The following is a 26,890-nucleotide window of genomic DNA, read 5'->3' as shown; positions in this document are numbered from 1 at the left end:
CACCAAAACAGTTTTTTCTGTTGCAAATATGTCAGTTTGTCAGCCTTGAATTTAAAATATCTGGTGAAAAACTCACCTTCGGTTTATCTTCAGACACCAGGCATTAATTTAACTCACAAAACATTCATAATGAGAAGGCATTGCATTGCATTCTTCTGCTCTGTTTATGAATGGAGCTCCATGTATGAGTGAAGAAATTCGCAAACAATTTCCTTTTCAGCAGTAAAGCAAATATGTTTATTAAGCACTTTAATATACATCAGAAAATTCCACTTCATATAATACAGGAATTCTTTTTAAATGAAAGTTGAATGTACATGGGAAGCTATTTACAAACCAATCACTGACAGTCAAATCAAAGATGACAGACAAAACACAGTCAAGACAAACAAGATAACTGCTTAGTAAGACTATACAGTATGTTTTCCAACACTGTTTCTAGACCCGATCCTGCCTTGAATCCTTCTGTTGACCCTTCATGGCATACATTTGAGCTACTGTAGTACTTTAGAGCTGAGAGCTTTCACTAGGGCTTATAAGTGTTTGTGCATGCGATAGGCTTCTACTCCCCCCAATCCCAGTTCTTGGCGAAAAATAGCTCACTGTTAACATTATGAAAAGCCTGCAAAAATATGAACACAGCCTGTAAACGCTAACGCAGCTCTGCGCAGTTCATGAGAAACAGATGTTTCAGTTCCCTCAGTGTCACAGCTGAGCACCTCCTTCCCCTCCATCTCCCTCAGGGTTAAGTCCCGCTGAACTGAGACTCAGCTTCTCACAGGGAGGAGGCGGGACAGAGTGTGTTGTTGCAACTTTGGATTTACAGCTCTGCAATATCAGCTAGCCAACAGCTAGGAGTTCTCTTAATGGCTGAACCCTTTTTGAGCCTTCTTGTGTCATGCCCCTGAAAAATCCAGCAGGAATTACTGAAAATTAACCACATGACGATAAGAAAACAAAAGCTTGATTTAGTTTCTTGCACTGCAGTAGGTTATACACGTAACTCTGCGGACAAATGCATTAATTTTTAAATCACTGCTTTCACTTGAAATCGCTGCGTTTAGCACCAAACCTTTGCTGACGGTACACAATGGGTTATTTAAATATTCTTTATGCACACACAAAAACATAACACACAACACAAGAACTGAAAAATCCCATAGGGACAAAATGGACTTGTTTTTTTTTTTTTTTTTTACATTTTCAATGATCCTCCCTCGTTCTTACATATCCATAGTAATACACAAACGCACGAAGCCAACAAAACTGGGAGTCCAAAATAACTGCAGGCAACTTCTGAACACAGCACCATGGTAATGTAACACAAAATGCAACGAAAGTGGCTTTTTTCCAAAAATAAATACGCTTGTATATACTTGTGAAGTAAATTGCCATAGCTATTAACATATTACACACAACATAGGTTTAGCACATTGATCAAAGTTAACACAGATTATTTGGGGTCTCTAGAAAGGCAGACTATCAATGCGCTTGAATTCATACCATGGCATCCGTTACTGTTATGTCCTCTGGTTTGTGACAATGTACCCAGCGGTACATCGCTGTCAGTGTGAAAAAGTAAACAGAACAAACATAATATAAAATAATTAAAAAAAGCATTGGTATGTTTCTCTCAAACACTTACTCTGATAAAACATGGATGGGACACAAAGTGAATAGAACAAATGCATGTCTGTCATTTTACTCTTTTAAAAGTGCATACACTGTTTATTAAATAGCATTACATTAAATTAAAAATGATAGTTTGCATGAGTACATGAAGAAGGCTGTAACAGATGTAGGCACATCGAAGTATCAGTTCACAAAAGCCTCAGGCAGCAATCAACAATCTTCCCTAGGTATTGTTTTGAGGTCTCCCACTGATGAAAAAGAAAATCACTTTTTATGTAGATGAAAACAGTTGCTTTGGCACAATCCCTCCAACGTCTGCATGACGAATGGCATTCAAGACATCTGAAACAGCATAGGAATGATTTGGGTTATTCTTTTGTTTGGGAGAAAAATGTCTGCTTATCCAGACTGAGGCATTCTTCATGCAGGTCTGATAAAATCCAACTAATGATGGTTCTGTTGAGTGCAATCCAGCATCAGCTAAGTGTCAGTTACTAGTCTGTATCATGTAGTCACTGTAAATGAACACACAGGTCAAAGGCATGTGTATGATTTGCTGTCACCCTGGCCATGATTTCAACTTCTAGACATATGCTTGATGTATTTCAACAAGAGCACATACTGGAGGTTTATTGTGAGAGGCATCTCTTACCAGCTATAATGGAGTCTCCTTTTTGTAGTTAAACCCAGGGTCCGATCCTTCAATCTGCAGTTTTAGGGCTTGTTTAAGGCTTAGCTCTGTTTCCCCAATGGGATAGTTCTCTAGAACATCCTGGTGGCCCCTGTTCTGCACAGTCCGAGGAACTGATACCCTACTCAAGAAAACCTGATTACCCTGTAGATGATAGTTGGGATTGGTCATGATTCCATTCCTCTTCTTCTCAGAGCAGCCCTGCTGCTGGATATAGAACTGATCTTGGCATTGCCCTCTTTCCTGCTGAATTGAACCACCAATCATGATTTTACAATGGGGATCCTTTACCGCAATGTTAGCGACTGATTTGTTGAGGGCGATTCTCTTGTCAAACTGGGTCATTTCATACTCCAGAACCTGACCTTGGGTCGATCCACTGTTCTTGGTTTTCTTTTTGTCTCCCAGTGCCCCTTTGCTGTTTGAGGTCCCATTTCCGGTCTTGGTTCCCTTTGTTGACTTCAGACTAGGTTTTAACTGAGACCAGTCAAAGTCATTGGATGGAGATGATGGCTGCTGACCAATGGACTTTGTTGTAGAAGAAGGGGACACAATTGACTGTCTGCTCCGACTGCGAGGCAGTGAGTGCTGCTGAATCTGCTCTGTAAATGTCAGTCCATGAAAACTGTCAATTGGCACAGTTTGCGCAGTGGCTGTGGAGGATGTGGTCCTCAAGGAGGAATTCTTTGAACTTTTGAGAGAATTATTTGACAAGGAGGATTTCTGTCGATCTACAGTGGAATCAGGAGACTCCGATGGTGAACTGAAAGCATGGACAGGCCCATTGGGTAGACCACGTCCAGACGACTGCATATCTCCTGCCCCAGTGCTGCCAGAACTACTCGATTTGATGGTGAGGGACTGCATTTTTCCTGTCACTGCCAACGGTGTTTTTTCCTCCATGGTATGTACTGGGGAGGGGTTGCAGCCATTTAGAGTTGTGGCTCCGTATTTTTCCAGAAGTTTTATGATCATTGAATGACCGCCTTTTGCTGCCACTCTCATTGCCGTTCGTCCAAACTGATCAGCGTGGTTGGGGTCAGCGCCATTTTCAAGAAGTATTTGCACAACATCAATGTGACCCTCCTGGGCAGCGATGCCTAGTGCTGTTGCTCCCTGGTTGCATGTATGATCCACATGTGTGCCATTCTCTATCAAAAACTGCACAACTTTTGTATGGCCTTGCCACGCAGCAGACTGGAGGGCAGATCGCTTCTCATTGTCACAGGCGTTCACATCAGCATGATAGTTAATAAGCAGCCTGACCATTTCAACATGCCCTTGCCAGCAGGATACATGAAGGGCTGTTCTGCCCTCAGTGTCACAAGCTTCCACATTTGCACCGTTTTCAAGGAAATACTCTGTCATGGCCAGCTGATTTTCAAGTGCCAATATATAGAGGGTTGGGCGTCCATCTGCATCTTTGTAGTCTATATCAGCACCGTGGCTCAGCAGCAGTTCAACAATGTCCCTGTGACCTTCTAGTGCAGCTACCCTGAGAGCATTCCTTCCATCATATCCCCTCTGATCAATACAAGACTTGTTTTCCAGAAGAATTTGCACACAGTCATAGTGTCCCTCTTGTGCAGCTAATATCAGCGGTATTCTACCATCATTGTCTACCTCTGTGCAGCGAGCACCCTGTTCAATAAGAGCATCGCACACTTGGCGGTGGCCCTCAAATGAAGCCATGTGTAGCGGGGTCCAGCCTGCATCATCTCTGTGATTCTCATCCAGACCTCTGTCCAGCAGAGTTCTGACCACCTCCACATTACCCTGAGCAGATGCAATGCTCAGCACAGTCCTTCCCTCGCTGTCAATGCTATCAACAGCTGCTCCCCAGAAAAGTAATGTGTTGACAACAGATGCATGGCCCATTGATGCAGCAGCCAGGAGAGGGGTGCGACCATTGTTGTCAGTGTGATCCACATCGGCTCCACCTTCCAAAAGTAGATCAACAACATCTACATGTCCTTCATAGCCAGCCACCAGAAGAGGAGTCATGCAGTCTTTGTCACAGTGGTCAACCTCTGCTCCCCTGTCGATCAACAGACTCACAACTGATGCATGGCCCTTACTAGCGGGGACACAGAGAGCAGCGACTGAGAGGGCAGTCCTCCCATCAACATCTTCATGATTGACTTCAGCTCCATGGTCCAGTAGGTGCTCAACAATCTCTCTGTGTCCCATGTATGCTGCAGCAATGAGAGCGGTTCTTCCTTCATTGTCTGCTTTGTTGACCTCAGCCCCATGCTGAAGAAGGTTCAACACAATGTCTTCATGGCCTCCCCAAGCAGCAGCTCTCAAAGCAGTTCTACCATCAGCATCAGCACAGTCCACTTTGGCACCAGCATAAAGCAGAGCAGACACAACTTCTGAATGTCCGCCCCAAGCTGCTGAGCGCAGGGCAGTCCATCCATCATGATCTGTGTGGTTTATGTTGGCCTCACAGCCAATTAGGCAGTTGACCACTTTGGTATGGCCCTGCCTCGCAGCAAGAGTAAGTGCCGTTTGTCCATGGTTGTCTTCTAGCTCCATGTTTGCCCCTCTTGATATGAGCAGGTTAACTACATCAAGGTTTCCACTGTATGCAGCATTGCCCAACAGAGTTCTTCCGCTGGAGTCACACTGGTTCACAGATGCTCCATTGTCCAGTAATGTCCGTATTGAGTCCTCTCTTTCAAGGGCCTGTTGTACAATACATGAAGCATGATCATCCTCGTTGTTAACATGAGCCCCTGCTTTGACTAGAAGCTGCAGAACCTCCTGTTCTCTTGGTATGGAGGTGCTCAGGGAGTCTTTAGCAGGGGTTCCATTCCAAACCATCCAAAGAGCCAGATTAAATGGCTCAATCTGAAGATTGGAATTGACAAGGTGCAGTGCAAATTCCTGCACTTCGAGTGGTTTGAGCTGCTTTGCCCGGCATGTGTAACTCATCGCCAACATTCGATGTCCTTCTGCTGCATTACACAAGTATTTCTGGGTGCAGTGCTTAACATCCAGTAGCCACTCTGCAAAACTGTAGTGAAAAAGGATTTTAGTACTCCCAAGGCCATCAACCAACAACTTGGAGAGAATGTCCATCTTTTTCTGAAACTCTTCCATAGTCAGTGTCATGTTTTTGGTCCAGACTGCATGGTACAGTTCCTTGACCGTGAGTGGCCTGCAAGTTGCCAGGATTACGTTAAGAATTGGTTGGACTTTGGCAAATTGTTTCCTGACAAATAGTCTCTGGCAGAGCCACAGGTAGAGGCCATTGAGAGTGCCGGGGATGTCACGGATCTCGCGAAGCATGATGAAGTTCTCCACCACACCATCCAGCACACGCTCCAGGTACAGGAAACAACCACTGCTTTTAATGTGGAGTTGGTTGAGCATCTCAGCCGTCTCCTTGGTCAGGTGCTGCCTCAGAGCCTCCTCTTGATCCAGCCGGTGAAGGATGTATTGTTGCACATCTTTGACGATATAGGCCTTGCGCAGATCATCAAGGCTGATTTTGCGGAATCCTGAAATCAAAAGAAAGGACATTAGATGAGTCTGACAAATGAATAACACATAGAGAGATAACTTGGTCAATATCTGAAAGATGCAAAAAAAATGGTTGAAGAAATCATCAATAATAAGTATTATTTTGCCAAATGTTAGACCTTGAAATCATGTCTACTATTTATTCACTCAAGTACATTTGGATAGTTACATTTTCTAACATATGATTAACAGGAAAGCCATGCTGTAAAAACAAACAAAACAAAACCACCACAATTAGTGTACTATACAGTGCTTGACATCAAAGTGAATTCAACACTGTTACAAAAAACCCTACAACTTCAGAATAAATATGACAAACAAGGCAGAAAGCCTTCATGAAATAGCATCTACATATAGATATGTCTGACTATGTCTCAAAAATCTGATACCCTGGGAGAAAATCTTGTTTATTTAGACACTGAAGCCTGCTCAATTGATCATTCTGTGCACTGCCTGACTGTAGAGGCTAATAATCAGCTACAGCAAATCTGCAATAGGCACTGAAGAATCAAAATGAGAGAGAGCAATGTGTGTAACACATCGATGGCCTGTAAAACATTTGTCTAACGCCTCGCTTATTGTGCGACAAGCTATCCACACAGACCTCCAGAAATCCTACAGAAAAAAAAATCAATTATCACAGTTGGTCTCCATTGATGATGTTTAATGGGAATCCCTGTCCGAGACGTGGAAAAAATGGCTCCATAATGGCCTCAGCTAATGGGCATCAAGTGAACTTTCCTCCATGTTACAACAATCTGTGCGTGGTCTCTGTAGCCTGCAGGCCGAGGGCACGGAGAGCATTTCTGCATACTTTTATTTACAGTTCCCATGGTTCTCAGGGTTACTGGGACAGGAAAGAAATGTCACCGGAGGCCCTTTTAAAGTTGTTGACATACTGATTTTTTTCCACCTCCGAGCAAGTTCCGTACTAGGGGAAAAGCATTTGCATTCTTCTCTTTAACAGGGTGCATTTAAATGCTAGGAAGCAATATTTATATTAGGATATTAAAGTTTTAGTTTTAGGGCTTCTCATTATTGACTGGGCATGTTATGCAAGTAAAAGGAAGATATTGTTGAAAAGAAATCTCCACAATTCAGCACCAGAACTTTTAAAATGTGATTGCTTTTATTATGCAACAAACTTTCCCCTGTGCATAATATGAATCAGACCCTGTCACCAAACCTGAGGCAGTGCTCTGCTCATCTGACTACCACTGTGTGGGTAGAAAAGGTTGTGAAATCTTATTCTTCAAAGACCCACTGGTAACCGCACACCTGGAAGCCAGATAACATACCTGATGAATTTAACAAGAGTTCCCAAGCAGATACTGACAGTCTGGACAACAGACCCTGGTAAACAGAAGGAGCAATGTGCTTCTTTATCACCTGCTTCTGAGTTTGTTTAAGATAAGCACACTCCCACCAAGAGAACCACACAATAATGGCCTTTTACTTTGTCCTTAAGGCATACATTACATATCAAACTACGATAGCATAGATGAAATTGGTTCCCAGAGGAGATTCAAGCATTCTCACATAATGATTATATTTAATTGTCTCCTTTGATACTTGACATTCTTTGGTTAGACTTTGTTATAGGCACCAGTTATTTACTGTATAATATGAGAGTTTCTAACCCCAGTGAAGTAGGGAGCAGTTATTGGAATTAATGAGGTGGTTCTAATTGAGATAATATGAACTGTTCCTCCACAAGATTTCACCCACTGACATAAAATCAATTTGCATTGTACTTTATGTTCCCCACTGCAGCATTGTTTACATCTGTTCATTTTTAAAATGTATTTATTTAAGGAGGAGACTGCTCAGAGTATTCCTTTAACTTTCCTAATTTTGTCTACATTCAAAAAATTCCACTAGCAGCAGAAACATGTGGGAGAAAACACAAGCAGCCTTGTAGTTCCCACATGGTATCTTTGTCCTTGGTATATATCCAGCTTGGTTCCACAGTTTGGACTAGACCATAACCCGAGATAAAAGTCAAAACAATAACCTTGCAGTTATAAATATTTCGGTTACAGATGTAAGTTAATGTACGACAAAAGGAACAGCTGTGCAAAGCGGTTTTAAATTAATAAAGCTGTAAAGTATCGCTCTCAAGCATTACACCATATAACGGCCTGATAATTACAGCAACTCGATGACCCTAGCCTACTTTCAGTCTGTCATTGTTTTCGGCAAACTGTGTGCAGTTTTCACACTCCCTTTACTCTCTTTTCTCCAGCTCCCTGACCTCCTGTACCAGCTCCCACTCCAGTGCTCCCAACATTACAAGAGCCAGATCCATGGGAAGCATGCAAAGTAGCCAGAAGTAAGTAAAAAGCACTGAAGTTCTTCTGTCTGTGAGTACTAAAAAGCATTAAAGTTTTTTTTTGTGTGCGTCTCAAACCTTTGCTTCAAAAACCTGACTTATTAGTGATTTTGACAGCATCCCCGGGAGAGCTGTAATGGGTTATTATGACTCTGGGGTTACCTTAAGGTTTATATCAAAAGACATAGCAACGATTGAAGGTACCACACAGCCCTAATGTGCATTCCTGCTCTCTGTGTACTCATGGTTCACACTTCAAACATTACGGATCAAATTTCAGCCCATCTTGCTATCAGAAGATTCCTCACTCTGCCTCTCTTGGTTTTCTCTAGCCTTTTGTTTCATGCCAGTTTCTTTATGTTCTCTTGTTTTGCTTGAAGGCTAAACTATCTGGTGTGCATGCTTACTTTCCCCTTTACTGGATGTCTGATTTTTCAGGTCAGCGTACAATCACAAGTGCCTCATTTGACACAAACACATAACAACAAGCTTGCATTTACAGTTTATGTTTAAAGTTAAGACATCTGATGCTTGCTCTGTCTATGAGTGTGATTTTCTGATGCTCTGACGTCAATGACTGGTCCTCCTACTTCTGGGACCTAATCCTTCTTTGGATATTCTGGGTTAGCTCCAGCTGGGACAGGAAACCCACTAGCGGAGATGGTGGTGGTGGTGGTGGGGGGGAAAGAGGCCATTAAAGGGAAAACTGAGGACAAAATTTTAAAAAAGGACTTCAGGGGTTCAGGGGACCAAAAGAAACTCTTTTCCACCCAGCCAGTGACTTCAGCAAAGTGTGACATCTAATATTATGTCTAGATGTTGATTTGTTCTGTTCACAGTGAGACTAAGAAAAACATTGCGTATGCATTACAGCCCAATTCTGGAGATGCTACTCTATCATGAATATTTTCTCTGGGGAACAGAAGAAAAATGCTTCAGTGCTGTAGTTTATGATAAACAGTTTCTCCTACATTCCACGGTCGCTGACACACCAATTATGAAGACACAGTGAATAGGAAAGCTGGAGGAGGGAGGAGGAGATAGAAATTTGACTGCAGCCACCATGAAATGAAGCACTTGCCTAGATTTTAAAAAAAGGCTTTTTAAAAATCAATTTCTATAAGCGAAAAATAAAAGTACAGACCAAGCAAGAGCCTTCAGTTAAAACAGACTAAAAATACTTTTCTCTCGGTTACTAGGAGGATGGCCTGCAATTTCCATTTAAATCATCAGCAGACATCACTTCACTGGATGTCAACTGTGAAGTCATGGCATTATTATTGCCCAGCTCCTGCCGATAAAGCACTAAAAGCAACCACAGGGGGAAAATCATCCAACCTGCATATGATGACTGTGGTGTAACAGTAACTACTATTAAGTGCTATACAAGAATGCATGAACTCTCATTGGCTACAAATGTTCAGGCGCTTTCCAAGAAGCATTTTCTTTCTTTCCAAAACCTCATGAAGGCCCCGATTCTGCACCATTATAAGTAGGCTACACAAACTCTCGCTGACTATTGTGTGTGTTCAAGTTATTTACGTGTGTGTGCGATAGGACGGCTCAGACCCTGAACAAAAGCGACTGCTAAACAAGCAACAAATGACACATTCATCAGGGTGAGGGATGCAGCTCCCGAGTACAGGCCTCTGAGCCAGCTGCTGCTCGTTACAGAACTGGATACCAGCCACAAGAGACAGAGCCTTGCGTACAAAAGACGGACTGTTTGCTTTCTAGATTAATTTTTCAGATGACAAACGAGACGGTGTGCGTGTGTGCGTCGAGAAACTAGACGTCCAAGCTCATCAGCCGGGATTTCGGCATGGCAGCTTCTCGGCTTCGGCACGTTCTTTTGCGAGACACCATCTTAAGTCATTGGATCCATAAAGAAAACAGAAACCTAAGCTTTGTTGCCCTCTCCTCAGGCTGTCCAGTAAACCCTCGTTCAACAAACGTCTGTTCGACAGCTGCAGCGTTCCCAGCTCCAAAAAACATCAGAGCGCCAACCTCCTAAACGCAAGTATGTGGATAAGAGTCAGCTCCAACTGTCTGCAAACAACAGTCCTTTCAAAAGTGTGCTGCCATTTAATCTCTGAAAAAATACTGTCGAGTTCCTTGTTTGATTATATATACACTCTAATTTCAGTCAAATGCAGGCAACACTTTCTACTTTATCTCGTACAAATGTGGCTTATTCACAAGTGAGAAAAAAGGTACAGCCAAGAACTGAGAAGCTTCGACTCTATTTGGAACCTAATTTAACTGCAAAGATAACTGTGGCAGGGGAAAATCATTTCAGATAAGCAGCTACATTTTATGTGCCCTTTATATTTGCTGCCATGCTAAACGACCACCAGGCGAGACACTGAAATGATTACACTTAAACAATTAATTTATGCTAGCTTGAGGCGCGGCACATGAAAACACTCCTGCCCAAACACGCCTCTTGCTGAGTTTCAGACGGGATGTAAAAGGGTTTCCAGTTAAACCTGTTGTAGGCCAACTGAACAGAGCTGATGTGCTGGTGGGGGGGATGGGGTGGGGGTTTAACAGGAACACATTGAACACACGTAAAACATGGCTCAGTCGTGACGCTGCATTCTGATAAAACTATCAAACCACCTGCGCAAAGAACAACACATCAATCACATAACCGTGTAAGCACAACCCGGTGCAAAATGAAAGGTACTTTTCTAACCACCAAAGAGCTTCATTCCTAATTTTGAATGGCAGAAGCTCATTAAGATGGTGACAAGAGACTGAGTGAAAAGGTAGTGCACCTGGTCACACATGTATGCCTTCACTCACTGCATCCCATAATGAATATCTACTCTAAGAGAGTTGTCACAAAATATCTCAGAGCTTCTTGCAGCTGCACAAATGCTTGGAAATTTCATCCAAGTGAAAAGAAATTCCAGTGGAGGACAGAGTGTGAAGCCAGGGAGAGACACATCAAACAGGAGCAAAAGCACATAAATAAAATATGACCTTCTTTCAAACTACGAATTTACCAGTTTCTGTAGTTACACAAAAATCAGATGTATACAGCAACAATCTGATTCATTATGCCAACTTTTATGTGCTAAAAAGGTTTCATAATTCAAAGTATCATAAAACTCCAAACCATAAATGAAAATGCTGTAGCCGTATTCTTTCTGAAGACACAAGTTTCCCAGCTTCACAGTGGCAGTTGTAGTTCTGAGACTTCCCAGCCCCACAAAGGATCAAGTTCCCTCAATTTCTGCCCGTGTTTTTGTTCATCGTTACACTGGCTGACCTCGTGGTGACCTCATTTAGCCCAGCCGCCACATGTTTCCATTCACCTGCATTAGAAACTACTCAGTCTGGTTTGTCAGTCGTGCTTTCTTAGCCATCAAGCCCAACAAGCCATTATCTGTTATCAACATGCAGTGCCAGGAAGGTCTGGAAACATTTCACAAGAAATGTCCAGATTACAGATTCAGTGTGAGGAAAGCTGTGACAGCTTGCTGTGGAATCAGGTAGTTGCAAAGTCATCCTTGGCATGCAGGTCAAGAGGCTGTGTGGTACAAAAAAAAAAACTTTCCCTTTACTTCAGAGCACTTTCCGCCTGCAGCAAAACCTGTCAAAAAATGTCTTAGGAATTCTGCTGTAGCTAAAGTCAAATTCAGACTTAATTAAAACACCCTTCAATTATATCAAAAACTGACATGTCTTGCTCTGCACTGCAGTCTTGAAGAAGAAGAAAAAGAAAATCATAATGTGGCAGAGGCATGCCACATACCAAAGGGCATCACAGGAGGGAAGAGGCCAGCCAGTTTGTTCGCCAGGTTCAGAGTCATGTTACTGCAGCGCAGCACCCAAGGTGTTACAGATACAGACATGGTAGACCTGTAATTTGCCCGGCTGTCAGACTGCATGGTGGTAAATTACAGTATTCAGCGGGGATTATGGTCTTCATCTCATCCAAAGTGAAGCTCAACATGCAGCCTCACAGACGACAAGTCATACATGAATACGGACATAAATCAGCTTGTCTGTGTAAGCCACTTTCAAGAAAAGGGGTGGTAAGCTAATTAAATATGTCATCCTTGCTCTTGTTACCCTGGATTCGCAGCACAGAGACAATCAATACTGAAAACGAAGAGGAGAGGACAGACAGAAGGGGCTTTTACTGTGTTTTGGTAGCAGGAGGGTATTTGTGAAATAGTGGTCTGAGGCTTACTTCTGTGCAATTTAGTGCTGTCTGGTAAAACCACAGCATGGCCAAAAGGTGCTGGAGTTGGTTTAGCTTTAATAAAGGTAGCTCCAGCTGTACTTATCCAATAGAGTCGTCAAATTTAGTAAATATCTCTTTGCTGCCCATACTGTGTGAGTGCTGGGGGGAAAAATCTGGGGTTTGTACACAGCCTGTGTACAAACAGCAGATCTTTTTAAAAATAAAAAGGGTCTGACTGATTCATCGAGCAATATTGAGCATTTGCATTTGTGAATGATCTGGGTATTGAATTGTTAACTATCTAAATATCAACAGTATTTCTCCAGAATTACAGATTCCACTTTTAAATACATTGTTTTTAAATTCGCTGGTTAAAATTCATATTTATTTGTTGTATTTGCACAACAATTCATCCAACTATCCAAATTAAGAATGCTATTGATTAATTTGTTGATCAATCCATTGCAGTGAATAATTGGTTTGATTAATAATATATTAACCAATCAGGCAGAAATGAGGGGCATAAATGTCAGAGAATATTATGTAGATTTGCTGTAGTACCTGCTGAAACCACCAGATGGGGCTTCTGAGTGTTTCAATGAGATGGAGTTACAGATGTGTTTGCTGACCGCCTGCTAACTGTGGCAGTCGCGCTGCCAAACTCTTCAGAATTAATTTGGAAAACTATTTATCTGAAGGCTGTCTGGTTTAGGTAGCCACCTGGGGCTCATACTAAACTAAATACACTACCGTTCAAAAGTTTGGGGTCACTTAGACATGTCCTTATGTTTGAAAGAAAAGCATTTTTTCCGTAAAGATAACATTAAATTAGTCAGAAATACAGTCTAGACATTAGTAATGTGGTAAATGAGCATTCTAGCTGGAAACGACTGATCTTTAATGGAATATCTCCATAGGTGTACAAAGGAACATTTCCAGCAACCATCACTCCTGTATTCTGATGCTACATTGTGTTAGCTAATGGTGTTTAAAGGCTCATTGATGATTTAAAAAAAACCTCTTGTGTAATTATATTAGCACATGAATAAAAGTGTGAGTTTCCATGGAAACATGAAATTGTCTGGAAGACCCTAGATTTTTGAACTTTAGTGTAACGAAACTAGGCTGTTAAAACACTAACTCAGACCAGGAGCTCAGCGTCTGCTAGCGCTGCTAATGCTGCTAGCGTTGAGGAACAGAAGGCTTCTGATTACATGTTTTCCAACAACCTTTCAAACTGAAGTGATTAAGTGTCTCAGTCACTCTCTGCTCTGAGTACATTTTCGGGGCAGCAATAAAAACTGACAAAATTCCTGGACTGATAAAGTTTCTGCGACAGTATTTGTTGACATCTGTTCCAGCTGAGCAGCTGTTTCGAGCAGCTGGACTAAGTAAAAAGTCACTCTATCATGTAGCTCAGCTATGAGGATTATTTCCATATCAAACCACCGTGAAGAGATTAATAACGAATTTAATGTGGATGAGTGCAACTCATTTGCTGCGATTTGTACTTTGGCATTGGTATAACAGCAATTTTTGATGAAGTCATTAGTTTTTGCTATTTTATTCACAATCTGAGTAACATGGTATTTACTTTATCTGTTCTTCAAATTCCTGAGGTAACCAAGCTGATTATGTGGTGAACATTAAGTGTTGTTGGTTAAAAAATGGTTTTATAATTTTGAATTATTATTAATTGTTAATGTGGCCAACTACTGGTTAAGAAATGTGCATCCCACGTCCAAATTGTGCCACAAAATGTCATTTACTGGGTAGTCAAGTCAGCAGAGCCATCTTTGTCCATCTGCAGAGAGCATTCCACAGCCCAGAAGAAATAAACGTCCTTGCTGTTTTACGACTGTGTTTGTGTTGTCAGTTGGCCAGAAGATCTCGCGGTCCCTCTAGAGAGGTCTCACATTTGACCAAAAGGAAAGTTTACCAAAAAAAAAAAACATATCCAGGGAGATGTTAAGAGTTTTGTTGACCTTTTTTTCAGAGGAACCGCCTCACCCTGTGTCAGATTCACCCACAGGCCTCTGGACAAAGGGCTGCTCTGAGAGGTGGAGGAGGCCGCACACTTTATAACAGGGCTGCTCTTTTCATTTGTGATCACTGGTGGTAAATCAGCTCTGTCTCTTGGCGGGCTGGGTAAAGAAAGCTCCATTCACGGTGGGCAGAGTGGAGGTGGAAGATGTGGTTCAGGTCTTTGCTCGGGTGGGCTCCCCTCTCCCAAAGAGACACAAATACAGGAAACAAAAACACAGACCCACCCCAGAGGCACACAATTTCCTGAAAGTGTAGCTTTTATTAAACAACAGCTATGAAATTTGTCAGGACTTATCTATATAACATTAGGTAGGAAGTAGTGATAACTTTTGGGTAGAAAAAACCCAAGAGCATGAGCAAATGTGTCGCAGTAAAAAGGAAATGAGTAAACCTCCCATCTAAATGCCTCATAGGATGAGTGTCTTCTTAAAGCAGCCACGCGCTCCTGTAACATTCTTCAGACTGAGCCAAGGATATAACAGTCTTAATTAAAGCTGTGATTCATAACCAAGAGGGGCTTTTGTGTGTGGCTATTTTTCAAGTTTTTGGCTGATAGACCTTCTTCACCCCGGCCGAGCAGGACCTGTTACCCACTAGAGGAACTAACGGTAAAACTGGGGAAAGTATTAAAACAATGATGTATTTTCTGACAGTGGAAATCAATGTAATTGAAGTTGCTGTAACACTAAAGAACAGGAATGCGGTTGGTAGCAGAGCTATTATCTTTCACAGCTCCTGTAGAAGTCTGATTCTATATTATTACAACTACTGGCACTGCAGTTGACAAATTCACACCTTCTGTGTCCTTCCTCATCCTTTGCTCATGTTGGCTTTTCTGACAAAGTCCTAAGTACAGCTTGCACAAGGTTTTGTTTTGTGTCACGTTTAACTGGGCTGTATCATTGTCATCTGCCTCCCTCTGTATTCGAGGATTAGTCATGAGATGCTTTCACGCGGGAGGAGAGAATGAGTAGCAGTAGTGCTCACTCTGATTATCTCAGATGTCGTGGCTTTTACCTCTCTGTAGGGCTGCTTTATGTGAGCTGGTAGTATTTGGAGACAGTTCAAGTTGGTAAAAGATGCAAAATAGTATCAATAGTTTCCTTTTGCATTCACGGAATATAATGTTAAAGTTAAGTTTGAGGATTAGTTCTTAACTATTACCTACAACTTTTGACATTGGTAGTGTCTACAGATACAGACCCGTAGCCTGTGGGCTACGGATACGGCACTTTCCATTTGCCAGACAGATACGGACCCGTACGCGAGTCTCGCGAGTCAAGAAGCTGCTAACCACTGCAAACTGCTGAAAGGTAAGCAAAGGTTAAGGTTAGGGTTAGCGTTAGGGTCAGGTTTAGGGTCCGTACCTGTAGTACCGATGCTACGGGTCCATACCTCCAGCGTCTACCGGGAATCACGTGACCAGATCTCACGTATCTGATTGGCAAATGGAAAGTACGGGTCCGTACCTCTAGCAACTACCTTTGACATTGACTAACAGCGGCCTCATTATTTTAGTTTAGGGGCCACATACACCCTAATCTGATCTCAAGTGGGCCGGACCAGTTAACTCAAAGAACAATAACCTACAAATGACCGCAACTCCAAATTTTCTCCTTTGTTTCAGTGCAAAAAAAGTACATTCTGAAAATTTTTACATTTAATCAACATTTTTTTTTTCACAAAACACTATGAAGAACCTGAAGTTTCTTAAGAAAAACAAGTGAAATTTCATCTATATTATACCCCAGTTTATCATGTATACATTATAACTTACAGGTCACAAAGACACAAAACATTTAGTCACAGGGAACTCAACAATCTAGTATTTTATTTTATGATCAAAACAACTTGTCATGGTCTAAAAATTATTTTAAATTTACAGCTAATGTCTTCTCTGTAATTTTTACACTTTACAAAGTCATCCTGCTGGCCAGATTGACATTCTGGTGGGCCGGTATTGGCCCGGGGACCGTATGTTTGACACTCCTGATTTAAACACTCAACTGAAAGAAAATGAATCATTTTAGTGACGATTTGATTATCCGCTTTTATTGTCGTCATTTTTTGTTCCGCTGCAGCACCAGAACAGGATTAGCCATTAATCCTGCTAAATAGCACATTTATATTTAATAAGTAGATTCAGTACTAGAAAGACCACAATCAGTAGCCGAACCACCGTCTGTATTCCTTGATTTTTGAATCGCTGCTGTTAGTAACGCCGTCCAGGTGCCTCCGATGTGACCTGACATGACTTACTGGCTGGATGCCACAATTTCAAATTAGGAAAGTAGGTCAGTTCTACTCCTGTATCAATTTAAAGCGTGCTAGTCACAAGTATCATTTAAAGGACAAAAATATCAAGATGAAAGTTGAAGGTATAAACAAGCAAACACGGTATGCTTATGCTGAAAGTAAATATCAATATATTACAATATTAGAGTTGATTTGTGACAAAGTGTTTCAGCCCAACAGTCTACATCATCCCTCGCTTAATAAAAATAGAATTATTAACACGTTCTGATCAAATACTCTCACATACTCTGTGCAGTACTCCCTCGTACCCCTAGGAGAGTACCCACATGCACTTACTACTTGAGAAATAGCGACTTTGACAAGCATGAATCACAAACAATATCAGGCAGATGGTAGCCATTACAGTTCAGTGATGCCTCCAGACCATAAAAAAGAACACACACTAGGCTGGATCAAACACTTCTGCAGGGATTATGATTAAAATTAGTCTGTAATTATTTCAGTGAGACCACAGGCAAAGATTTTTTTTTTTTTAAATGATGCAAAAAACAATACAACCTTCAAAAAAAAAAAAAAGAAATATCTGCTTAATTTGGAATTTGAGACGACACAGGAGGAAGATCTATACAAATAAGAAAACGATGACAGATTGAGGTATGAGCTGTTGAAAAAATACATGTCTGAGAGGCTGTTTCTATTTAAACGCCCAACCCCCCATATCCCACCTTCACCCCGCCCTCTCTTTCCCTTTTCTCTTGCTCTCCCTTCTGCCGGAGGCCTTGTTAAATTGGCACAGATTCTAGCCGGCTCCCAACCAAAATCGCTGCCTAAGTGTTTCCACTCTGCTACCCATATCGTGCCCTTACAGTAGCACAGCTCACAGAGGGGGTAAGCGCAGGAAAAGCAAGATTTTCTCCATAGGTTTAATGTCACATAGGACACAAAAGAGCTACAGATCAGCTTCAGCTTCTTTCTTGTAAAATTTTAGTAAAAATAATAAAGGAAGCCTAATCGAACCTGAGTGATCATATCACGTGAGGCAGCTGAAGGGATACTGTGCAAAATTCTTGTAGTCCTCCTCACAAACAGACCAGCCTTTGTTTGTGAGGCATTAGCCGAGCGGATGCGAGTGAGGCATTCTGCAGCAGAAGTCAGTGTGCCTCTTTCTTCCTGCTTGGTCTCAGAGGTGTTGAAAACTTCCCAAAGCACATTCCACTCTGAGACAGACACAAGGAATAACAGTTGAGCAAGGGACCAAGAATTCAGAGTTTTGCTCCTGGGGAAAAAGTCGTCTTTTAAAGAGAAAAAAAAAACCATTCCAGCCGATGCCGTTAGTGTGTGTCAGACCTGAGTGAATTAAGCACAAATCAAAGATAACAGAAACTCTTCAGCTTCTGTCTTCAAAGCATCTTGAATTCTTTCAGATGTCTTAAAAGTACTGGACCAGAATTCTGCCCGAGCAACTTTCCTCCAAAATGACCTTGTGGTTAAAGGTCATTCCTCAAACTTTATCGACACTGTATTCACAGAACCACAAAGTTCCCATCACCACAGACCAGGGTATACTGGGAAACCCACACAACCTCCACCCCAGACGAAATAGGCCACTCATATAAAATAGCAGTTGGCTTTTCACAGAGCATGAAAGTGGAGTCTTTTGGCAGGTCACTGCCATCTCTGACTTGTAAACAATATGAAGGGTATTTTTAGGGGACACTTGGCCTGAATTTGATACTCTGAAGGCCTTTGGTCTATTTTAGGTTCAGTGCTGCAAGAATAAGGAGTATTCACACTGTCATATTCATAATAAGGCACAAAAGCCAGTGGAAGACATGGTGGGTGAGTGTGTTTCTGTGCAGGTCTACATCCGTCTATGTGTGAGGGGGAAAAAAAAGCAAGTCTTGAAGAAGAATTTTCAATGTTAAACTAAAAGCAGAAGACTGGACCCAGACAAAACAAAGATGCTGCTAAAAGCATCAGTAAAAAGGAAAGGTCAAGGCTTATTGTAGTTCAGTGAGAGCATATGAGTGCACAAACTCAAAGAATGCATCACATCTAGAACAGCAGCAAGACAAGTCTGAAAGAGAAGCAAAGGGAAAAAAATCACATATCTTCTTCACTCCTTTCAAAAAGGGGCATCACATCTGATGTGTGAGTGTGGCTCTGTTCGTCTTTTCTAAAGAAACTCTTTTTTTTTTTTTTTTTGCAACCGATTGCTGGGCAACTGAAATAAGAGCTTGACAAAAGCTTGGCCATCATCAAAGAGGCACTAAAAAGGGAACGAGCCAGTCCAAAAAATAAAAGGAAAAGAAAAGAAAGAAGATAACTGCTATTTATCAGATTGTTCCAAGATGAAATTCTCTTCAAACCCTATCAAAAACAAAAAGAACAGACAGCTCGTCAGCTCCAAACAGAAGAGAAGCAAAAGCAAACATTCAGTCACACAACTTGTTACGATACTCTGAGATAGTTACAGATAAAAATTTCCCATTAGCATTTATATCTAGCACATACGCTTATATATTCCCCTGCTGACTCCACTGTCAACTTTATGTGCAAGTCGAATAAAATGTGACGACTCAAATCTACGGTTTGGCCTTGACACAGCAGACACACACACACACACACACACACAGACACGTACACCAACAGGAGGAACCAGAAAATACGATTTAATGCAAATTGCTGCTGAAAGGAAATCAAATATATAAAACTTCTTCCATCTGTGTTGTCTACGGGATCAAAGTTTGGGAAAATGCTGTGAGGATGCTTCATACTACACTCTGATACCAATCCAGAATCTAATCTACCACGGGCACCTACGTAGCACCTTTGATGTTAGAGGAAAGCGTGGGTGGGCATGTCTTTGCGATTATGAAGTGGGCAGCTTGCATCACAGTTGGTTTGTTGAATTAGACGCTCGACGCCCACAACTCGACTCAAAGTGAGTTTCTGGTGTCCTCAGATCCAACTTCCCCTCCCTCACCGCCGCTGTCACCGCCGATCAGATCTATGCTCGTCTAAGCCACACTTACCCCAGTCTGACACCCACACTTAAGATTTCACTTAATCCCCCGACGCCGAACCCCGTCATTTACGACCTCCTTCCAAATTATATTGTAGAGTTCAAGTGTAAACGCATGACAATCTTCCAAATAACTGACAGGTGCTCTGACAGCGGTGAAATTACCTCCAATGTAGTTTTTCTTTCTTTGTTGCATGTGCGTCACGTGTGCAGATATATGATTAAATTATAAGCAAAGTGACTGCTTAATTTCTGGCAGCCCATTTGTTGATTATTCAACTAATTCTTTCAGCTCTTACCTATAAGCAGAGCCCCACAGATAGACACTTTAACTGTAAATGTCAGAAATAACTCATTCAGCGTGAACCTATTATGAGTAGGAACAGGAGCATTATCTGTATTGTTTTCCATTAAAATGCCACATGCCTACACACCTTGCCTTTTGACTTCTAAGCGTACCAGCAAAATACAACTGCAGTCCTGTGAACAAGAGCCAGGATGTGAATAAAACACCCACTAAGAGCCAAATGCTGGTCAAATCTATCAAAGCTGCCTACAATCAGGTCCACTAACTTCTCCAGATTATATTATTTGTACTCCTGATTTGTGTGAATTGTATCTGCCCCTCTCTGGATACAAACACTCCCTAACAGAAGCAAATCAAAGCACAATCATACCTATAGCACTTCATTTCCGCATGATGATAAACAGCACAGGGAATAACGAAAGCAAAGACCAGCAACTTCTGACTTAATTCTGTCTCAGCCTGCTCGCCATCTTTTCAAAGGAGCTCTCCAGAGCCGTTTATTTTTTTATTAATTTTGGCAGACGGCTTCATTTAATGGCCGGGTGTGACAATTGACAGAGTCAAATGCAGGAAACAAGAACAGACGGAAGTGGCAGGAAGATGAGCTAAACATTTTTCAAAATAAAACATCATGGAGACTCCGCAGGACCAAAATGAAACAGTTTTCTCTCATTCTTTGTGGCCTGGTACTAAATGACCCATGGCCCCGGTGGTTGAGAACTAAACACTGCCTGCTGCCTCGATGATAAATTCTTACGATATCTGATTCAAAACATGAATCATTGTAACACTGAGAATGACAGACTACGGTTGTAAGTATTCTATGAAGATTAATAGTAATGCTGGTATTATTTTGGGAGATTGTACCACAACATATGGGCACTGGGGCTGAGCGACCTGGGGAAAATATCGAACTGTGATTTTCTAATAGATACTCCAATTTCATTTGTGATAAAAACTGGTAGAAGTCGAGCTGCAGTTCAATATCAACTGTGTAATGGGTTTAAATCATGTAATGAAGCATGACCACATGAGACACCATCAAAAGTATGACTGTCACATGAGCAGGATGGCACGAATGTGACAAGACCTGCTCAAAAGACTGCGTTAAATGCTGTAAAATGTACGAGGGGCGGCTAATAAGTAATGAGACATGCCCGGAGCATGAAGTATACATTGATTAATCCATGTTTCAATCTGTTAAAATTAAGGAAAACTCAATTACAGCAATGCTATTTGCAATTGCACTGTTTCAATTTTGCGATTTTGATTTGAAATCGATTCTCTTTAAAAAACTTGCAGAGTGTTGAGCTTTGAACCTGACATTATGCATCTCCAGAGCAGGAAATAGTGTAAACTGCTGAGACTGCTGGGATGTTATGTAACAGTAAAGAGGTGATGCGAGGGCACGAGAAGCTCCTACATTCAATGGTTGTGAAAAGGTAGAGGGGGTACACACAGCAGTGAGAGGCTGCGGAGGAGACATCCTCCCACACAGTCAGGTTCTTGATTAATGCTATGCCAGCTCATCACCGCGGAGTAGGCTGCCGGCCTGACAAGGAGATAATAGCAGCCGGTTTGGTACAGTGTCACAGGACAAGGAAGCGCTGCGACTCTTACAGAGGTCTGCGGCAGTGACCCTAATCTCTTCAGGCATGTCGTGATGTTCGAAAGCCTTTTACATCTGTACAATTCTAAAAGCCGTGAACGAAAAGGAACCGTGATGCAGGCTTTGTTTGTACTGCATTTCTGGTTAAAATGCATCATATTGAGGCAGAAAAACTGCTGCCACTGAGTAAGAACAAGCTTGAAGCTGGACTGACAAGTGCAAATACAAACTCATACATCAAACTGTCTCAGCTCAATTTAGTTGTGATGAAAGATTCTTACAAGGATGTATTGATTATAAAAAATAAGACATATAAGACCTTAAAGCTGGTTGAAAACGGCCTCTTAGAAAGCGGTGACCTTCGCTGGCACAGCCGGACTATTTACCTGTGAAGAGTTTGGTGATGGCCTTGTTCTGTCGACGTGCAGAGCAGATGAGCAGCAGCCAGGGGGGCAGGAACTCATGATGGCTGGCCAGAAGCTCAGCGATGGTTCTGGGGGAGCCGGGGGACGACCTCTGCTCCCCCTCGCCCAGCTGACAGCCCTCATCGATGGAGTCCACAAGCAGGAAGAGCGCCTGCTGAGGAGGCTTCACACCCTGAAGAGGCAACAGGATGCATCTGAGGAAGGAAGGATGAGACGAGGAAGGAAGAAGAGGGAAACATGTTACCGTGATTGCAGCTTTTTGCGTCTGATTAAGAAGATCAAGACTGACAAAACATGATCTCACTGCTTTTAAACAGAAGAAAAGGCAAATTACAATGTCACAGAGCCCACTGACATCTTCACATCGCCTGTTTGGTCGCACTAACAATCTAAACCCTTCAAAATATTCAATTTACAATTGGAAAACTGAAAAAACAACTTCATACTAGCATTTTTTTCAGTACTGCTTGTTTTATCAGTAGGGCTGCAACTAACGACGCGTCGACCAATCGTCTGAGCGCGATACGTCATTTCGTGATTTCTGTTGCATCGCGCGCTCTCTTCCGCTTTTGATGATGTATCGCGCTCAGACGACTCGTCGACGCGTCATTAGTTGCAGCCCTACTTATCAGTAGACTGGCTACTAGCTTGCCAGTTAGCCTGTTCGGCTAATTAGCTAAACATTCCAAGAAGCAGCAATATGCTAGCATGGCTAATTTGATTTCAGAAAATCATTTAAGCCAAACTACTTCTTATATATGATTAAAATTTTGAATACATTTCTGGCGCTTAATTGCATTTTGTTTAGACAAATCAGCAGGTTAGCCAATAACCGATTGCAAAGTAGCAAACTAGTTTCCCTGATTAGAAAGGTCTAGGAGGATAATTTGAAATTGAAAAGCAATTTAGGCAAATGAGCTGATCCAGCAACCCAACTACTGTGGCATGACTGTACATTTTCAGTCACTGGTACTGTGGTTTTATATTATAGGTTTTGTTCCCAAGTTTTCATTGTAATTTAAAGTCCTGCATCTCTATGGAAACAGCAAAACTGCAGCTTACAGTATCATTAATTGTTAAAAGTTGAGTTTCTTTGGAAACTGGTTATACAAAAAATTTAAAATCCTGGAATCGACATGTGCAGCCCCATTAACGCTACTAGAAAAATGGTTGCTCCACAAACTGAAGATACTTGAATTTGTAATTAGTAAGTAGTTGGTAAATTTGTTAAATGGAACTGCCCATTCCACACAGTTAGTTCAATAAACATTGCAAAGTTGAAAATCCAAAAACTCTTTGTGTTTTTACAGATTTTGGCTGATAAACTAAAGCCTTCTGGCATTTTATTTTTTAAAAGACACCATGTCTTTCAAAACCTGCTGGTGGGTTTCGAGGTTCGAGGCCTTAAAATACTGATAAAGTAAAATCACCAGTGTGTTTAGAATACAATAAAATATTCAAACAAACTCTACTGTTATCCTCCTCTGCATAGCACAAGCTTCACTTCAGGAAAAATCTGTTCCAGCCTGGTTCACTGGTATGATACAGCAGTGGCACTAGAACAACCCACAGTCACGACAGACAAGAAAATGATTTTCTTGAGGCACCCCAATTCTTAATTCATCTGTCTCAATTGGGAGAGAGTGTAGGCGTTTAAATATGTCTCTATCCAACCCAAATTGGATCCATTAACAGGCCCACTGCCGATGATCTGAGCTCAAAGAAACACCCAGAGCAGATACAATCATTGTAATTCACTACATTTTTTTGCTCAACAACAAAAAAAACTTTGCCCGAGAGCCAAATGTTCAGCCTTGAGATGATATCAAAGATGCGTAAAGTAATGCATTCAGCAACTTTCCCGACAACTAAACATGCAGGATATTTATCTCAACAAATCCCCTTGCAACATTATTACACATGCCTGAATATAAATATCCATTAAGCCCTGTGGCATGCGGTGATAAAGCAAACATGATGTATAGCATTCTGTATCGAGCATCACATCAATACTCAGCTGACTGCAACATTTTAAACGCCACATTAACCTTTTATCAACGCAAAACTGCGAGCCAGACATGGAATCTACTTGCTCCATTGCTAATATGCTACTCCACTTATAAAAGCTCAATGAAGCGAGATAGCCAACGAATGCATTTCTGTTCCGTGAAGCCATGTTTGCGCTGGCAAGACGTCTTTTCCACTGTGACTGCCACCAACAGTTAGAAGCCAGCCGTAAGACGCCCGTTTGGGAAAATGTCATTTCCCAAGACTCATAAAATTACTTCCAGCTCAACTGGCTGCGATAAAGGATCTGAGGATTTCATATTAGTGACATTTTAATCTGGGTCTAGGTTAATTAAACATTTAAGAGGGGTTGAACAAATCAATTAATCAACATAAAAACTTGATTCAGGAGTAGACACGGCTGTGGGGCATTTGAGGCTCTTCACGGGTTGCTGTCGCGCAGATAAAATCAGTCACCTTCCGCATGATGGGACAGTCTCTCTAACTACCACTCTGCCTTAATGGAACTGATGTTGCTTGTAAGCTTTGTGATAAAACACTAAAATACTGTTTTAACGAGACTTCCTTTGAATGCTCAACAGCCTGTCACTAACCCTGTGGCTCAAAAGCCATTTCCTTTTTTAAGCATCTACCATTTAAGACTTCAATTTCACCCCAAGTTCATTACCCTTAAGCACGTGGAGGCAGAAACGGCCAGGGTGAAGGTCCCTGATTTCAGTCCAAAATACTAAAGGGACCTTTTTTTGTTTTTTACAATTACATCCCTTGGCTACTAAAGAGAAGTGCAGTTACTCATATCCTCTGTTTGACTACGTTTTGCAGTTGAGTCAGGTAATATCAGGCAACTCTCATAATTTTTAATACTATGTATTCAATGGAATGCACAATATGTTGGCAAACGTATTGCAAAAATCCTGCAAGGGAGCTACACTGCATTGGAAATGTGGTACAAGTGTGGTACCAAGGTTTTTCCTGGCTCCAAATGGGCCATTGGTGGTTGCCTGCTCATGGCAGTAAGCACGAGTCTTCATTACCTTAACCCTTTGATGCACAGTGTGGCTCAGAAGATACCAATTTCCATTGGATTTGGGTCACTTTTGAGCCATGTTGAGCATCAAAGGGATAATTGACAGAAATTGGTGCAACTGTATGTTATTTCTGACCATTTCAAAACAACAGCGTCAAGTATGCTTTAATAAATGAAGGCCCAATCAACAAAACTGGTTAAAAATGATATTGCTAGTATTCTTAATTTTTTAAATCATTTTGGTGCTGTTTAAAAACTCCATGTAGGGTGACAAACTTTCGTTACATGCATTCTACAAGCCTGATTTGCAAGTAAACAACTTAGTTTTCTGTGTCTGAGAAATCTGCAAAGATTTCCTCCTGATGAAACTGTAATTTTTGTTACTTGATTCTTTTTGTCGATAAAAGTCAAAGAATATAAAAAAAAAGTTTTAGAATTTAATCGCTTCCAGCAATGCCTTCAAAATGCTCGTTTTGTCAAACAAAGAGCCCAAAACTCTGAAAAAATACTCACTTTGAAATGAAAATACCAGCAAACAATTGCAGTTAAAAAGCCAAAAAAGTTGCTGAATGTTGTTGCCAATCAGGTTCTCTATTAGCCAATCACTCCAGCAAAAGAAATCCTGCAAAATGGACTCTGATAGGTAAAACTGTTTTTGCAAAGCTTTGACAAAGTGCAGCTTGTATGTAACACGTTCTCTAAGCAGTCTGAACTCTCAGCAGGAAAGAAAAGCAGTGTTCAGGACTTATAACCTTCGCACTCCACCAAGATGTTGCTCAGCCTTCCAGAAACACAGTCAATCACTCCTTCTTATGACTGCAGCCCACAGAGAACCTGCAGCACCATCTGGGAGCCCTGCCAAAAGGAATGTCCATCCACAGGGGTGACTGTGTGTGAGAGTGTGTGAATAGTTGTGTCTGAGGCCATGTTGCCTACTGAGACAATCAAATCCACAGTGACAGCAAGTGGGCAAAACAAAGAGCCATTCTTCTCTCACAATTCACCTACTTTCAGGCTGTCAAAGAGTCAAAAGAGAAGGACTGCAGACAAAGAAAACTCAGTGGGATATGGGAGATGGAGAGAAAATAAGCTCAGGAAAAGCTGATTTGGTTTGCCACATGGACCTGCAGCATACCTGGGCCAGAAAGCTAAAAGTAATTCAGCCACACATGGTGGTCTTGGACTTTTGTACTAACTATTTTGGTTCCCGCTCAGGTCCTCAACATATGCCAGAGTTGATGCCAATTGCTATTTAAGACCTGAAAAAAGAGGGGGAAGGGAGGATCTGAAATGCATCTAATGCACTCACCATCTGTCATGTTGTGTTTGCGAATGCGGCAGCCGTCGCTCCCACTACAATGTGCAAAGTGAAGCTTTCAGTGTGACGCTCAGTGAAGATGTCTGGGCGGACGGGGCAGCACCGGGCAGCGAGCCAGTGCCTTGCAAATTTACACAGCTCATTTTATAGAGCGGGTGGAGAACCTGAAATCCACGCCCCATACCCAAACAGCACCGTGCACTCACACACAAGAACGCTGGCCAGGATACAGAAAAGCTCATGAACAAACAGTGACATGCAGTGCTCAGCAAAAATGAGTGAAGGTGAAGAGTACGAAGAAAAATGCATGGTGCCGACAGTGAAACATGGTGGTGGCGGTGTCCTTATGTGGGGCTGCTGGTGTCGGGAAGCTGCGTTTCATTGATGGTATCATGAATTCACAGATGTGCTGCTGTATACTGAACGGGAAGATGCTTGGTTGTTGTGCACTTCTCCAACATGACAACG

General features: G+C 41.8%; 1 protein-coding gene across 3 annotated transcripts in view; it reads right to left on the bottom strand.

The window, feature by feature from the left end:
* Positions 1-208: 208 nt before the first annotated feature.
* LOC110948277 (ankyrin repeat domain-containing protein 50) overlaps positions 209-26,890 on the bottom strand; it is a 41,544-nt gene continuing 14,862 nt past the window's right edge. For all 3 annotated transcript variants that reach the window (XM_022189728.2, XM_051954344.1, XM_051954343.1), the window contains exons 3-5: positions 22,011-22,243; positions 2,285-5,829; positions 209-1,974 (exon numbers count right to left, since the gene is read on the bottom strand). In XM_022189728.2, the coding sequence (XP_022045420.1) occupies positions 2,288-5,829; positions 22,011-22,243 (3,775 nt within the window). In that variant the 3' untranslated portion in view covers positions 209-1,974; positions 2,285-2,287. The remainder of the gene's footprint in view (positions 1,975-2,284; positions 5,830-22,010; positions 22,244-26,890) is intronic.

This window comes from Acanthochromis polyacanthus, chromosome 10 (genome assembly GCF_021347895.1).
Source record: "Acanthochromis polyacanthus isolate Apoly-LR-REF ecotype Palm Island chromosome 10, KAUST_Apoly_ChrSc, whole genome shotgun sequence".
Lineage (NCBI taxonomy): Eukaryota > Metazoa > Chordata > Actinopteri > Pomacentridae > Acanthochromis > Acanthochromis polyacanthus.
Note: the sequence above shows the minus strand (reverse complement) of the source record. Positions and strands in the feature narration are given on the sequence as shown.